Source organism: Bombyx mandarina, chromosome 17 (assembly GCF_030267445.1).
Source record: "Bombyx mandarina strain Sakado chromosome 17, ASM3026744v2".
Taxonomy (NCBI): domain Eukaryota; kingdom Metazoa; phylum Arthropoda; class Insecta; order Lepidoptera; family Bombycidae; genus Bombyx; species Bombyx mandarina.
In genome coordinates this window covers 11,875,920-11,892,584 of record NC_143223.1, presented here as the reverse complement: position 1 = coordinate 11,892,584, position 16,665 = coordinate 11,875,920, and the positions used below count along the sequence as shown (strand labels likewise).

General features: G+C 34.9%; 2 protein-coding genes across 2 annotated transcripts in view; one reads left to right on the top strand and one right to left on the bottom strand.

Moving 5' to 3' along the window:
• LOC114240653 (soluble calcium-activated nucleotidase 1) overlaps window positions 1–16,665 on the top strand; it is a 441,880-nt gene that overhangs the window by 30,901 nt on the left and 394,314 nt on the right. The window lies entirely within an intron of this gene.
• The window catches only part of LOC114240669 (uncharacterized), a 45,968-nt gene that overhangs the window by 22,041 nt on the left and 7,262 nt on the right, over window positions 1–16,665 (bottom strand). Inside the window, exon 3 of the mRNA XM_028171300.2 lies at window positions 1,292–1,430. Coding sequence (XP_028027101.1) covers window positions 1,292–1,430 — 139 coding nt within the window. The remainder of the gene's footprint in view (window positions 1–1,291; window positions 1,431–16,665) is intronic.

Sequence of the window (16,665 nt, the reverse complement as noted above, 5' to 3'; positions counted from 1 at the left end):
GAATTAACCGGACGTCTTATCCTTTAGGCTACGACGACTTGCAAATTCGTTAAATTCCGGTAGCCAGAAATGCCTTGTGGTGGGTAAGAGGGAGGTAAGGGAGTGGATCACAAAGCAGGACGCCCACACGCCGGGCGGCTAAATAAAATCTCTCGCAGGTACACCCGTACCTTTGGCATTACAAAGGCTGAGAACAGAGAGATATAGAAAGGCTTCAGGCATCAATCGATCTGCGAGAATTCAGTCTAGATCCAACTTTCAGAAGCGAGAATAACAAAGACTAACATGATACGTAACAAGGGTTTTATGTTATAAATTTAACTGTAATTAAAATGTTCTGTTTTAAAATGTAATGCTGGGTTTCGGCTACCGTTGATTCGGTACTAAAATAGGTAAAAAAAATTTAATCTTCTATTATTTTAGTAACAAATGGATTGATTGCAAATCAATAGTTTGTATCGGGGATTTTTTTAGTGCTTTTGAAAATATGAAGCTCGTCAAATGGAAAGATGTGATTGGTAGCCCAAAAATAGAGGACGTTGTCAACAGAAACGCTTATACACAATGAACTAACTAGCGAAGAACTATTGAAAAGTGACACATACCTAATGAGCTCCTTCACTAAATTATTCATTCGATACATGATTCCACATTGTTATTTTTTCTGTTAGATTTACTTTATTCTCACGAAAGTTGTACCTTATTCGATAGTATAGGCCGGTATAGTATATAGTTATAGGTCAGTGATGTCTCCTTCACTACGGCTCTTTCGCGAAATGCTTAGTATAGGCACGAAGTTTTACTTATTACCTTGCCTTATAAAAGATGACTAAACATTTTTGATACACAATAATACAAAAATATATGTTAAAAAATGGCTCTTTCTTCGAATAAATTTCGATTATGTGTTATATTATACTAGCTGACCCGGCAGACTTCGTAGTGCCTCAATCGATAAATAAAGGACCTAAACTCTGTATAAAATAAACTTAAAACAAACACAAGGAATCCGTCCGACGGGGGACACATCAAAGGAAAAACAAAATTGTTATTTTTATTTAATTCCGAGCATTTTCATATTTATTTACCTTTTAAATCTTCTCTGGACCTCCACAAATAATTCAAGACCAAAATTAGCCAAATCGGTCCAGCCGTTCTCGAATTTTAGCGAGACTAACGAACAGCAATTCATTTTTATGTAATATATAGATAGATAGATAGACAGATTTGGCTCTTTTGGTTGAAAATATTGCCGACCATTGGTATAGGTTATTTGGTGCTACCAACTTACTTTGACAACTTTTTCATCTAACAGCCACTGCAGCGGTATGTGCGATGTGTTAGCTAGCGCGGTCAGCGCGGCTCGGTCCCACGCCACGTGCTCCCAGTGGTCTGTCATGATGGCAGCGCATAACATCGCTGTCGAACAACTGAAACAAGCATTCAATTTAGTTTTAAGGCATACTAATACAAATCCACCAAAAGAGAACTCCGTTTTGACTTTCAAGATTGAGACAGTGTGAGGGAGAGAGAGTACCTACACAAAATAATAATAAAAAGACATGGCGTGCATGTACTAACGACCTTCGGACCAGGGTTCTGAAACTGCGATACCTTAAGACAAATATTTTTTCTGTATGGAAACTAGCGATATCTTGTAGCGGATGGCCCTAAACTTATATGTTGTTAAAGTTGAGGCATTTAATTATTGTATAACTTAACACCGAAACTAAAAGATTAATAAATCAAATGCAAGTCTGTATTTGTTATAGACAAATTAATTAAATTTTATCAATTTGTGGTTTCCGAAAATTTACAAAATCCTTCATTATAAATTATATATAGGATTGGTAATATGTTACTGCCATCTACAGGGGCAATGAGAAACTAATTGAAACAAAGCCATCTAGTAGCAGACGCCCGTAAACCTTTTTGTTGAGTGCATGAGTTGCTTATCTATAACTAATTTATGTGTATTATCTATGCTTCGGACTTAAAAACTTAAGAATTATCTCTTTGGGTTTTCTTTCAAATAAAATTGACTGTCAACCTCTTGACTTCTTTCCACTGTATAATGTAATTCAGTATAATTCAGTAAGTAGTTTGTACAGTCGTTTATTGAGTGTAATTTCACGGTTATAACTGGATGTGTTTCATTTGTTAAAATCAACCGCGCATCACCTGTCGCACGTTTTGAAACTATGAAAGAATCCTTCCTTGAAGTAAAAATAACTGTTTATAGTTTTAAGAGACACAGGAAATCTAATAGTACTTTATTAAATCTTAATTGTTAAAAATGGGCGGTAATCATATGTGGTATTTAAGGATCCTCATAAAAGTTTTGAATATGTCGTCGGGATTTTTCATTTTCCCTTTGCCATTATGCGAAACTGTTAATTTTCGCAAACAAACGATAATGTACAATCACTAGTTATACATTAAGTCGAATTTTAGACAATAAATTTGATTAAATAATAATATTTTACTTTGCAAGTACAAAAGCATTTTTCCACTAGACACGTGAATGTCTATTTTGATATTTATATGAAAGTATGTGGACTGGGTTAGCTACCTCGCGTAGAGCACCTAGGAATACCCTCAATTGAATAACAAACGTAGTTAAGTTACAAAACAGCGAGCTTAAATTCCAAAGAATACTCATCGCATGATACAAAATCATTTCCATTAATTCCTTAAAAGTCTTTGAGTTCAGTTATCCTTGAATAATTTCACAGATCTTTATCACAGTGATGTTTTATTCAGGAGGCATTCATTATATACTATACGTCTTTTGTTTTTTAATATCTGTCAGAGTAAAATTACAATTGCAAACTCCTTAGTGATTTATGAATTGAGATGTTTAGGAAAATTGGATTGAAGATTTGCAAGGTAAGGTGATAATTTTGATCGCCTGATGTTGCCTCAATTGACACCAGGGAAAGGTATAATTGAAAATGATATTCTCTCAACAAAGCAAAGAAAATAAACCTTACTTGTACTAAGTTACATATTTACTTTAGGTGGTACGAAAATACAATAAGATTGCCTTCAAATTAATTTTTTCTAATAAACAATTATTAACATTTGTTAATTGATAATGAAAATGGTTACGAGTTGAAAGCCGCGTTGCGCGAAATAAATATAAAAGGTTACAAGTAATAATACATAGAAAATTCGAAATGTTACTTTTTTATTTATTTATTAGGCTCACAATACACATTACAAGCTAAAATATACATAAAATACACAAGTAAAAAGAAACAAAATCTGACTTGCAATCTTATACCTTCAAACAAGTAATTCTTGTATATATATATAATCTGAATCTCGGAAACGGCTCCAACGATTTTCATAAAACTTAGTATACAGCGGATTTCGGGGGCGATAAATCGATCTAGCTACGATTTCTTTTCAGAAAATATTGTTTTATTCGTGTTTTCAATAATCAACTCTTCCCGACATCTATTGGCGAATAATAATACTATTTTTATTGAGGGCTACTTTTTTTTTTATGATTGAAGGATTACTGGTGGCCCAGAGGCCTTTCCAGTTTCACCAGGACAGGTGGGCGAGCAAAGGCTCAGCCAGGAGGGGTGGGATTTGCTAGCAGCTACCCGAGCGCCTCCGAAGGAGACCTAACAGCTCAAGAGCAGCTGCTTCGCGAATTAATCTACTACCGGATCGGAATCGCGACCCGCTGAGAAGATCCGGCGAGAAACTCAGCGAGCTGATTCATGGGTTAGGTTGCACGGCGAACTCTTTGTCGAGTTCGACGAGTACGGTTACCGGGGTCCCTAAGCTTGCTCCTAGTGTTAGAGCTGAAGGCGTCTAATGCAAAGGTTATTGGATCTGATGGATCCGTAAGGACGTGGGAGGGCTACTAACCGCTTTAAAGAAACAACAAGATGGTGTTATCAAAAAAAAAAAAACCGGTCATCATCTAGTTTAAGTTATGTGCGCACGACAAAACAAGACACACTGCTGAATTGTACAACAACGTTCCTTACAATTACAATACGACAAAACAACACGACAACGAAAACTAATCTAACTTATAATGTAAAAAATAATTTTATTCACAATATGAAATTAAACAATTACTCTACTAACCTATTAACTAACGTGGAGGACGCTCTTGATCATTTTTATAAACTTAACTAGCCTACAAGTAAAAATATCCAACTCCTTTATTTTTATATCGCGTAGAAAAATTTTGCATTGCTACTACATATACTAAAAAAAGGGAATACTTTTTTAAAAATAAATGCTTACTAGTAATATATAATAAAAAAAACCTTTTTTTTTAAGATTTATGCTTACTATTATTCAAGATCCAGTTTGTTTACCTGTTCTAGTTAACATCGTACGAATCTATGCTGAGCACGGGCATAGGTTTTAGTTACAGTGTGGCCAAGGGACCACCACGATCCGAGAAGGGTCGCACCGCAATTTATTTTAGCGTCCCCTCAAAACGTTGTTATAAACATAACGTTAGAATTCATCGTCAACTTGATTGCTGTAATTTGTTATGAACCAAGAGGCCGCATGCTACACGTCTACACTTTTCATTTTGACGTTTTGTCGTAACGCCATTTTGTTTGTACCGGTGTTCGCTCAAGGCTTGCAATTCGGCTATAATTACATTTCCTTGGACACCTTTAAATTTAAATTTATTTATGTAATAAATTTCCTCTTATGTTTAGCTATTACTTTATTAATTATAAATTATAAATTATTTAATATAGAATTATTAAGATTACATAACTGGTGGTAGGACCTCTTGCGAGTCCGCGCGGGTAGGTACCACCGCCCGGCCTATTTCTGCCGTGAAGCAGTAATGCGTTTCGGTTTGAAGGGTAGGGCAGCCGTTGTAACTATACTGAGATCTTAGAACTTATATCTTTTTATTTTTTTTTATTTTTTTTTATTGCTTAGTTGAGTGGACGAGCTCACAGCCCACCTGATGTTAAGTGGTTACTGGAAGCCCATAGACATCTACAACGTAAATGCGCCACACACCTTGAGATATAGTTCTAAGGTCTCAGTATAGTCACAACGGCTGCCCCACCCTTCAAACCGAAACGCATTACTGCTTCACGGCAGAAATAGGCGGGCGGTGGTACCTACCCGTGCGGACTCACAACAGGTCCTACCACCAGTAATTACGCAAATTATAATTTTGCGGGTTTCATTTTTATTACACGATGTTATTCCTTCACCGTGGAAGTCAGTCGTGAACATTTGTTGAGTACGTATTTCTTTAGAAAAATTGGTACCCGCCTGCGGGATTCGAACACCGGTGCATCGCTTCAACACGAATGCACCGGACGTCTTATCCGTTAGGCCACGACGACTTCTAAAATCATCAATATCTCAAGGTGGGTGGCGCATTTACGTTGTAGATGTCTATGGGCTCCAGTAACCACTTAACACCAGGTGGGCTGTGAGCTCGTCCAACAATCTAAGCAATAAAAAAAAACATTATAAATATTATGGATTATAATTTAGAAAGTAATTTAACCTACAAGGATCATTATGCGAATGGTATTAATTGTTGTATTTTTTTTAAATATACGCGCCTTATTTCGTCTTAATGACTAATCGTTGCAGACGAATTATAAAAAAAATATGTTTGGGTTAATTTATAAAATAATAATTAAAACTTTAAATAAAATTATCACATTACATAACTTCATAATAAATTCGACCGCGTTGAGGGTAACCTCACATAATTTCCCACAGCTCTGATTTATGTACGTAACATGAAGCGAACTGTGTTATTTAAGACAGTTTCCATAAATATTAAGGAGTGAATTTAGGACGGTGAGGTCTGCGACGAGTTGTCTGTAATCGGATCAGGTCAAGTGTTATGCAAAAACAACAAAGGTTGGTGTGTTTTTGTAAATTCAAATCACTATTCTATTTTCGTGTGTGAGTTTAAAATGATAAGATTCATTCGGAAAAGGGTGAGCGTTGAGTTAACTGGGAAAAAGAAGAAAAAAAAATGATATTGATACCTAAATAATATTTATTTATGTTTGATGGTGCTTTTAGGTACCTCAAGCACCGGTCATCGTTCTCATCGAACCCGCCACTTGCGACGAAGGGCTCGACGAGTAAATTAACCCTCAGACACAGCCCACTGAGTTTCTCGCCGGATCTTCTCAGTGGGTCGCGTTTCCGATCCGGTGGTAGATTCTGCGAAGCACAGCTCTTGCTAGGGTTCGTGTTAGCAACGTCATCAGGTTTGAGCACCGTGAGCTCACCTACTAGTTAAGGCGACGCTGATATAGCCTCTCAAGGCTATCAGCTTTGGAGGAAAAAAAAAGAAGTTTGATTATAAGATAGCTATATAATAGGATAGCAAAGAATAATATTAGTGTATTATTATTTCGTATACATTATACAATACAATACGATCTAGGTATTAAGTTTACATTGACATTAATTTATCAATGACGTGCGCATTGAATCGATCGATTTTGAATTTTTATTCTGATCTAACATATCATAGTCTATGTTTAGAGTATATATTATAAATAACTGTAACTATACGAGTAATTGGTTCGTTTGATAAATTCTGTATTCTTCTTTAACTTATAATATATAAGATAAATCCTAAGATAATTACAAATCTGGAAATAATTACATAAAGCCTTTTTCAAACTTTACAAATACGTAATCAATTCCGCCTTTGGAAGTACATCTACAGTTATACTTGGATTCCGATTTATGCAAACGGTATATTTCCGTACGTTTTTACATACTGTTATTATGTTGGGAGCGAGTTTGACGGCCAATTCTTTTATTCACAAATAGGAATCACTGAGTTGATATTGGATGTATTATGCAGAGATAGTTCAGGTAACGTTGAGGAAATATCAAACGATCTTGGAACATGAGCGTACCGAGATTATTTTAAAGTTTATATAAATTCTTATTTCTTGACGATAATTACAAATTAATAACATAATCTCTTCTATTACGACACTAGGGCAACGGATAAGTATGAAATGATGTAATTTAAAACAGATTTCTTTATTTAATGTTCGTTACTCTCAAATATTCTGCTAAAATATATAATAATAAACCATTACTCGGAATGTACGGAGCACTAATTCGTTCCATATAAGATGCCTTTTGTACTTAAAACAGCATTGTATGCGCAACTGTGTAATGTTGTGCAATATTGTATATAAATTGTATATTTATAGTTTTTCACTGGTGCTAGGACCTCTTGGGAGTCCGCACGGGTAGGTACCACCACCCCGCCTATTTCCGCCGTGAAGCAGTAATGCGTTTCGGTTCGAAGGGTGGGGTAGCCGTTGTAACTATACTTGAGACCTTAGAACTTTTATCTCAAGGTGGGTGGCGCATTTACGTTGTGGATGTCTATGGGCTCCAGTAACCACTTAACACCAGGTGGGCTGTGAGCTCGTCCACCCACCTAAGCAATAAATAAAAAAAAATTACCACTTAACACCAGGTGGGCTGTTAGCTCCTCCACCCATCTAAGCAATAAATGAAAAAGAAAAAAAAAAATTTTTTCAAATGAAATTTCCGGCTGTTCAATACAATATACATTTTATTTAACGCTATACTGCTATGAAGTTGTGTTGCTATGACAAAAAAAAAAATCCATCATGGAAATATTGAAGTTCTCCTTTGAGCATAATAATATATCGTTCGCCTCACAACATTCTTATAAACTGGATCGTGTCTTGATCACATACATACATACATATATGCCGAGCCATGTCACTTATTCCCACTAGTACTACTCCTTAAGGTAACCCACGTAACTCTTAGACACTTAAAATTGTCCATTAATAATTCAAGCGGTTTGTTGTCGTAGCGTAGAATTAACGCTACGTCGCACGTAGTCATCGAGCTACGTCGTAGACCTACGACGTAGAACTGCGTCGTAGACCTACGCCGTTATTTACTTTGCAAATGTATTTCGAACAAAAATAGAAGGAAAGCATTTTGTGGGATAACGCTGACCTCGCCGACATAATAACTACAATATTCTAAAGCCATAAAGGATGTTGCCTTATAAAATCCATCTGGACGGGAGCTCCATCGATTGAAAACGGCGCGGCGCCAAAACGTCTGGCTGTAAGTAGTCATATATCATGTTTATTATTCCACTAGTGTCAGTACAGTTAAATATTAGGCTCATTTGTGATGAGAACGTACATGGTGCGAACAAGATAGCATGAAATAAATACGGTAATAATAATTTATGTTATTAATTTATCAGAGGTTCTATCTTGACTGATTGTTGAATTGATAGATGTTTAACAACATTTCGGTAAGCCTTTAATATAATATGATGTATTACTATGATTAGGTTATTTGATAGAAGAATATAATAATCATAATAATAACAATAACCGGATATAAGTCACACACGTTCATCTTGCCCGATAGATTCCCTGTGGAGACTTCAGACTGATATAAAAGAATAATAATAATAATATAACTCTTTATTTAACACCACATGTACAGAGTAAACATATAAAACAAATAATAGACGCTGACATAAATTGGCGGCCTTATCGCTGAAAGCGATCTCTTCCAGGCAACCTTGCAGGGAGAGGAATAAGCAAGCTAGCGTGGACGGTGCTATATCTTAATAAACTTACATAAAAATATATACTTATATACACATCTGAAAAATAAATACAATACAAGATAGACTTACATACGATTAAATACAAATAAATACTAAAATATGCAAGTAAATACAAAATATTTACTACTTACTTTTAACTATTATATGTATGTATGTATGTATATGTGTATATATATTATACGTTTACGCTTATTTATGGTATGTATATCTTTTTGTGTATGTATTTGTAATTTAATATAAATTTCATTGCACCTAGCACTCTGCACTACCTTTGGTTGACTAGTAAAGAATGACTTGCCATAAGTCCGCCAGTATAAATTTACATGAAGTGAAATCAATAAATAAATATAGATTTTATATATATTTAATTAATTAATTAAAATTAATTTATTTATTTTGAAGTCGTCGTGGCCTAAAGGATAAGACGTCCGGTGCATTCGTATGTTGCGATGCACCGGTGTACGAATCCCGCAGGCGGGTACCAATTTTTCTAATGAAATACGTACTCAACAAATGTTCACGATTGACTTCCACGGTGAAGGAATAACATCGTGTAATAAAATCAAACCCGCAAAAATTATAATTTGCGTAATCACTGGTGGTAGGACTCTTGGGAGTCCGCACGGGTAGGTACCACCACACCGCCTATTTCCGCCGTGAAGCAGTAATGCGTTTCGGTTCGAACGGTGGGGTAGCCGTTGTAACTATACTGAGACCTTAGAACTATATCTCGAGGTGGGTGGCGCATTTACGTTGTAGAGTCTATGGGCTCCAGTAACCACTTAACACCAGGTGGGCTGTGAGCTCGTCCATCCAACAATGCAATAAAATAAAAAAAATTTAAATATATGCATATGTAAGTATATATTAAACATTCAACAAAGAGCAAATAAGCTTGTTCATGAGGTAACGACAAAGGCAGTCTTTTAACGAAGGAGTGATATTGTTCGTCGGACCGACGGTCCCAATGTTGTTGTTCGCGACTTGTAATATATCGCTAGCGAGATTCAAGCATCTGTCAAATATTTTATGTACTATGATGACTCCCGTCATAAATAAGTGATAGTATTTTATATAAAAGAAAAAGCCTTTTATTTCACCCCAAAACTAATACATTTTACATAATCTTATTTATTTTATTTTTAAATTGTTAGTTACTAGTCTATTATTTTATTTAATTACTTTGGATTGATTTTAGCGTGAACCCTTCTGTTTAAGGGTAAGCCCCCTCCAAAGATACCCAATAGTCTCTATCTATGACCTTTTCCATCCACAGTTACCAGCCGTGCCTTAGATGTCGTTAGCCATCTGCTTCTAGGTCTTCCTTTTTTTCTATTTCTCCGAAGGCCTGGCCATGACTTCAGCCGAGGCGTCCCTTCTATCGTCACTCATTCTTGCCACGTGGCCTGCCTATCGCCATTTCAAGATCACAGCATAGCTTAGTGCCTATATAGCATAATACAGCTTGTTTTTTCTCTATTTTTTAAAGAACACCGAATTTTTATAATTTAAAATAATAATTTAAATAATCTTTTTTTTCCGTATTTTAAAAGCAGATACTAATTTCATTAGAAAGGTTATTAAATGCCTGCTGCATTCAAATTCTGCCAAAACATAGTCATTAAATCAATCAGGTTATGAAACCTTTATCCATCATAATGGTCGTTCGAGTTTCGATCTTACATAAATCCGTTCTCGAATACCGATATTATTACACTGCCCGACTAATAAAACATCTACGGGTCTATGCGGGCTTACGTGACTTGTGGTTGTAATGAGAACGTGCGACCCGGTTTACCCCGGTCAGAGAAAACAACGAGTGGCTTGACGCGACTCATTTAAGTAGACATCCACACCCTTTTTTGTTATAAGCCACCACGGAACCTGGATTGATTAAATATCTTTTATCTGTCGAATTAAAAAATCGTTTGAATGTCATGCTGAAAGTGAGAATGTGATTGTTTGTGTCTGTTTGTCTAGAATAATATGTGGCATTTAGAAGTGTGCTTTTTCTGAGATCTTTCCTTGTTAGTGATCAAAGTTATGTCAGGTCTGGATAAAGAACTTGGCTTTCATAAGTCATAAACCAAAACATTGGCAGAATTATCAATGCTTACGTTTGATACTCAATTTTATGAGCAAATGTGTTGAGTTTGGGAAATATTATGTGTACATCGATTTAAGAAAATGATTCGTTCAGATTTCGGTAGCACTGTAGTGGGTAGTTGATTTTCAAGCTGGATGGTAGGTAGGTACGTGGTAAAATATTGTGGGAAAACGAATTGTGGACGATCGTAGCATTCCGGCGTACATTTTTCGTAGGCGTGAAGTATTACTTCGCTTTGTTATGAATCTCCAACGTTTAGAAGCCATCTTGAATTTGTTTTATTTTACTGACTGTAAAAGTGGAAAATATTCTAATTTAGAGAATTCGAATTTTCTCACGTTAAGTACTTCTGATAAGGGCGATTGAGAGCCGTAATTTGGGCCTTAGTTCGTTCGTTTTTTCCCGAAACCGATTCGCTGTTGCGCGAATCGTGACTTATCTGTGATCGCTAATCACCATTACTTGGCTTTGAAGCACCAACAAAACAAACAAACTAACCGCAACCTGTTCCTATAAATTTTTCTCCGCCTTATTTTACTTTGTTTTAATGTCTGTGGAGTTTTGGTTTAGTTTAGCTTCAGGAGGGCATTCGCTTACTCAATCTATCTAAAATATGTACTACGTCATAATACGTGCTGTTTAATGGTGATTTTTTTTATCTGATGGATAGTATTTTAATATAGTAGTGGTTTCTTGACCCTAGGAATATGTGTGATGTTTCAACTAGAATCATTCCAATTAATAATAACGTCCATGATGTAATCAAATCTTCATGATGTAATTCTAGACTAATACAATACATTAACAAAAAGAAAAGTGAGTTTCAAAAATAAATTAAGAATATCATCAATGAATAGATAGATATAGTGAGAAAAGATTTTCTTCGTAATTTTTCGGAAAGGTTCGTATTTATCGTGATCCGAGTTTTCCCGAAGGAAAATAATTTCTCACTACATCTATAGTTCGCTGTCAATTAAATAAGCATTATAAACACAACTCAAACTACTAGTCAAATCTTGATGAAATTAAAATAAGACCACACGGGAAGCCTGGTGCTGCCATCCATCATCGGAATCATTTCTTCTAGAAAAAAGTTTTGAGGAAAACTTAAAAAAAAACAGTCGAATAGAGAACTTCACTTTTTTTAATCTGTTAAAAATTACAGTAGGCACCTATATGAAAAATCATTTGTCTGACATAACCCAACACGTTTCTATTGTTTCAAATGGTGAAATTAATTTTAAGCACGCCTAAAGGTTCACCCTTTGTTGTAAGCTATGTAACCGCGAAGCTTTTATAACACAGAGTTAGGGCTTTTAAATGGCATTAAAATAGTAAAGAAATTCCACTGAATTTCCTCGCGTTGTTTTTGTATGATATTGCTTTTGTTTATCCTTTTACTGTGGTAGGGCGTCTTATGAGCCCACTCGAGGAGTACGATCACTCTGCATATTTTTGCCGTGAAGCAGTAATGCATTTCGGTTTGAATCGTGAAACGTGGGGCAGCCGTTGTACTGTAAAACTGAGATTTAAACTTACTTATCAAGATATCCATATTGATAAGTAAGTTTTAAATCGACGCGACATTTACGCTGCTCATGTCTATAAGCTTCGGTAACTATTGAACACCAGATCGGCTGTGAGATCGTTTACTGATCAAAGCAAAAAAACACAAGGATTCTCTTAAACACAATAGAAACGCATCATTGCGAACCACAAAAGTGGTATGTACTCGTAAGGGCTCATAATATTCCCTAGCACTTATAAGTACTTACCATTAAGACTGAATTTGGCTTGTTTTTTATCTATATAATAAAATGAACTGCTGTTCGTTAGTCTCGCTAAAACTCGAGAACGGCTGGACCGATTTGGCTAATTTAGGTCTTGAATTATTTGTGGAAGTCCAGGGAAGGTTTAAAAGGTTGATAAATATGAAAAGCTCGGAATTAAATTAAAATAACAATTTTGTTTTTCTTTTGATGTGTCCCCCGTCGGACGGATTACTTTTGTTTGTTATTTATCGATTGAGGCACTACGAACTGCGGGTCAGCTAGTAAATAATAAAATCCTATATCTGATTTCATAACAATGTAGTGATATTCTGTAATGTAGAATTCGGTCACACTCCACTACGACTTGGTGAACGTAATATCATTACTAAAATGCTATCAAAATTGAGCATACTATATTAGGAATTACAATGTCATTGTATTCAGATTTTCATTTCACCAAAACTTTAAGACCATAAAGGATTACAACGAAACATTACTTTTATTTACGTATATAAATATATATACACAGTTGTAACTACTGGACATTTAAAAGTGTAAATGAAAGAAAATCCAAGGGAACCTAAAACAGTTTGTATCGGTAAAATAGGCTGGCTCTAAAAGCTTAGTGCTTTAACGTGTTGAGCTAGAAACGCTTTAAGTTTCTGTAACCTTGCCTGTGTATGTAAAATAGGGTTGACAGTCATTGTTTAATAGAATAAAGAATTTTCCTCTTTAGTATGTATTGCAAGAAAATACAGTCGAATTGTTAGAGTGTATTATTAACGTGTGTTATCTCAGATATTTTTACTATATGTGTTGTTTTTGATGATTATTTTTTTTGTTTGAAAGCTGCTGTTTCTTATGTAGTTCCATTTTATCAAAATTAGACCTGTAGTTTTTGATTGTTTAATTGAAGTCGAAATACTTTTTTATTGGAAGTTTTGTATAATACTATCTATATCTATACTAATATATAAATCTACAGTGGTTTTTACGGATATTCCGTTATAATTACTGACCATGCATCCGATTGACTTGAAACTTGGTATCCATGTAGAAAGTACATGTACATAATGGATAGGCTAATATTTATGAGTGTTGGACTCCCTAACAATATAATAATGACAATAAATAATAATGTTAATTTTAAATGTCCGGGCGAGTACGGCTATTTTAGTATATATAAATGTTACATTTTCGTATGTATGTTACGTTATAAATTGATACATGCATCCGACATTGCCAGATACCGTTAAGTTAATGATCACACGACTCATGAAGCGATCAAAAACAATTTAATATTTGACCTCTCACATCTCAAGGTCGTCGTGACATTCAGATTATGGGCTCCAGTAACTAGGTACCAGGTAGGCCGTGAGCTAAAACACTTAAATGCTACATTGTGAGATGAAATTGAAGCTTCATTTGTGTAGTCTCATAATGGTTCGTATGCTTTTACGCAAAAACAGTTGTGGTCTCAGAGACCTACCGGGTTTACAACGCTAGTTTATTGAATTTCGTTGTACCGACTATTGTATCGCAATAACGTGGAGCTAGACGGATTTGATTGTTATTACTTCGTTGTTAACGAAATAGCAAGTTGTCGTGGCTTTAAGGATGAGACGTCTGGTGTTCTCGTATGAAGCGACGCAACCGTGCCGGTTTTCAAACCCTGTAGACAAGTACCAATTTTTCTGAACAATTACGTACTTACCCATGTGTTCACGAATGAAATCTGGAAGACGGAATAGCACTATGTAATAAAAAAACCACGAAAGTTTTTATTTGCGTATTATCTTGTGGAAAGATGCCTCTGCGGGTAGTATGCTTTATTCTACACCAATATAAAATCAATACAAATGCAAAAGAGGTGGCAGCTACCTTGGACAAAGAATAAGTCTAGTTATTCAAAGGGGGAACGCTGCCAGTATCTTCGGAATTTTGCCTAAAGGGACTCCTTTTAATAATATATTTTAGTTATTAAATTATTATTATTTTTATATTTATTATTTAATATCATTAATATTATTTTAATATAATTAATTTAGTATTTATTTGTAATTTAATATAAATTTCAATATACTCATTATTGTTTATGTAGGGCTGCTAATAATTATAATGCAAAAGAATAAATGCAAAAATACGATGGGTGATCTTATCTTTAAGAGCAATATCTTTAAGACAACCATTAGATGGACAAGAACTATCTATATAAATAAATTAATCGATTAATATGCAATGCAATCCCGTGCTGTTCCGAAACACAAGTGGCCCATTATGTAATCATGATCAACCCACAGACATTCACTGCTGGACATAGGTCTCACCCAAGATTCGCCACAAAGATCTGTTCTGCGTAGCCCGCATCCAGCGGATTCCCGCCCCCTTTTGCAAGCTGTCGATACACATCGTGGGAAGGCTACCCGCACTGGGCCATCTGTTTTTCGAACTAAATGCCTTGCCCACTGCTACTTCAACCTCGCAATCATTCAGGCATTTCGGCCACCTCGGTTCTCTTGCAAATCTCCTCATTCCTGAATATATTGCCGAATGATTCCATTCTGGTAATGATTACATTTGTATTTCAATTATTTTCTGTTTAATTTTGTGATAGCCACCATAAATTACCGCGACATTCTCGCGTCACATTTAGGTAAACTTGTTGACAATATATGTAAAGTTTGTTTCCATGCTTAAGACTACTTTAAAATAATAAAGAATAATTAGTAGTAGTTTTGGTAAACAAGAAATATTTTCAGAAATATTATCTGTACTAGTTCAAACCACATTGGCAGTTCGATCATCGAATTTCATCAGAATTCCCTATTAGATCCTGAGTCTGAGAGATAATGATTGTACGATTCAGAGGTCAATCACATCGAGACCTCGTCGGGGTCACAGCTGTCGTTAAGAGTTAGTGCTTGCGTAAATGTCGTGACTAAATCGATTGTGTGTGTTAAGTGTTTATTTGATTCGATTTGGAGAAAAATAAATAAGTAACCAGTTTTTTTTTTCAGGTTTTAGCGACCCGTGGATAACTATTACTGCTTGCATCTCGCATTTTATATTATTATATTATTACTAATGTTTTTTAATAGTTCATAGTTATCGTCACCACGGACTAAGGTTGAATTATTTTGTAAATTATGCTAACTACCGTCTATTTATTTAATTTTTTTTAAGCATCATGATAAGTAGTTTTCATTTTGTTAGCATCAATATTAGCTAACAATGCTCATTATTGTTCAGTAATCAATCTTTTCAAGTTGTAAGGTTTATTTTTGATCAGCCTGATGTTCATTGAAAGACGTTCGAATAATAAAATGTAATTCAGTCTGACTGTAACATTTAACATGTAAAGCATAGTGACTGGTGGTAGGACCTCTTGTGAGTCCGCACGGGTAAGTACCACCGCCATGCCTATTTCTGCCGCAAATCAGTAATGCGTTTCGATTTTTTAAATTTTTTTATTGCTTAGATTGCTTAGGTGGCGCATTTATGTTGTAGATATCTATGGGCTCTAGTAACCACTTAACACCAGGTGGGCTGTGAGCTCGTCCAACCATCCAAGCAATAAAAATTAATAAAAAATACCGTCCATTTTATATATTTTTTTTAACATCGTGAAAAGTAGTTTTCATTTTTACATTTGCATTTTGCAAGTTGCCTTTACGTTTTAGATGTCTATGGGCACCAGTAACCACTTAACACCAGGTGTTAAAAAAACAAATAAAAAAAACAATAAAAATTATATACCATCCACAAAAACAATGTAGTGCCCAAAATATCACAGCGTGTATCCTTCGTATCATATTTACACAAACCTAGTGTCTGATTAGGTTGATATCTTATGTGAATATTTACACAAATAATTTAAAAATAAAAGTTTAATAATTTAAATTTATCCTGTGTTAAGTCAGCAGATTTATAGTGATTTAAATGTAATACTTTACTTGGGTTTGTTTTGTTTTTTCTAATTCTAGTTATCATACCTTTTTTTAATAAAAATCAAATCGGCTCCGGTGAGTCATCATATTCAATCATATTCATTTCAACCAATTCAAATGACAAAGTATATTTTCATAAAATTTGTAATTGTTTATTGACCTTTTCAATTTCCATTTCCAATGTTATTAATTTTTGAAAAT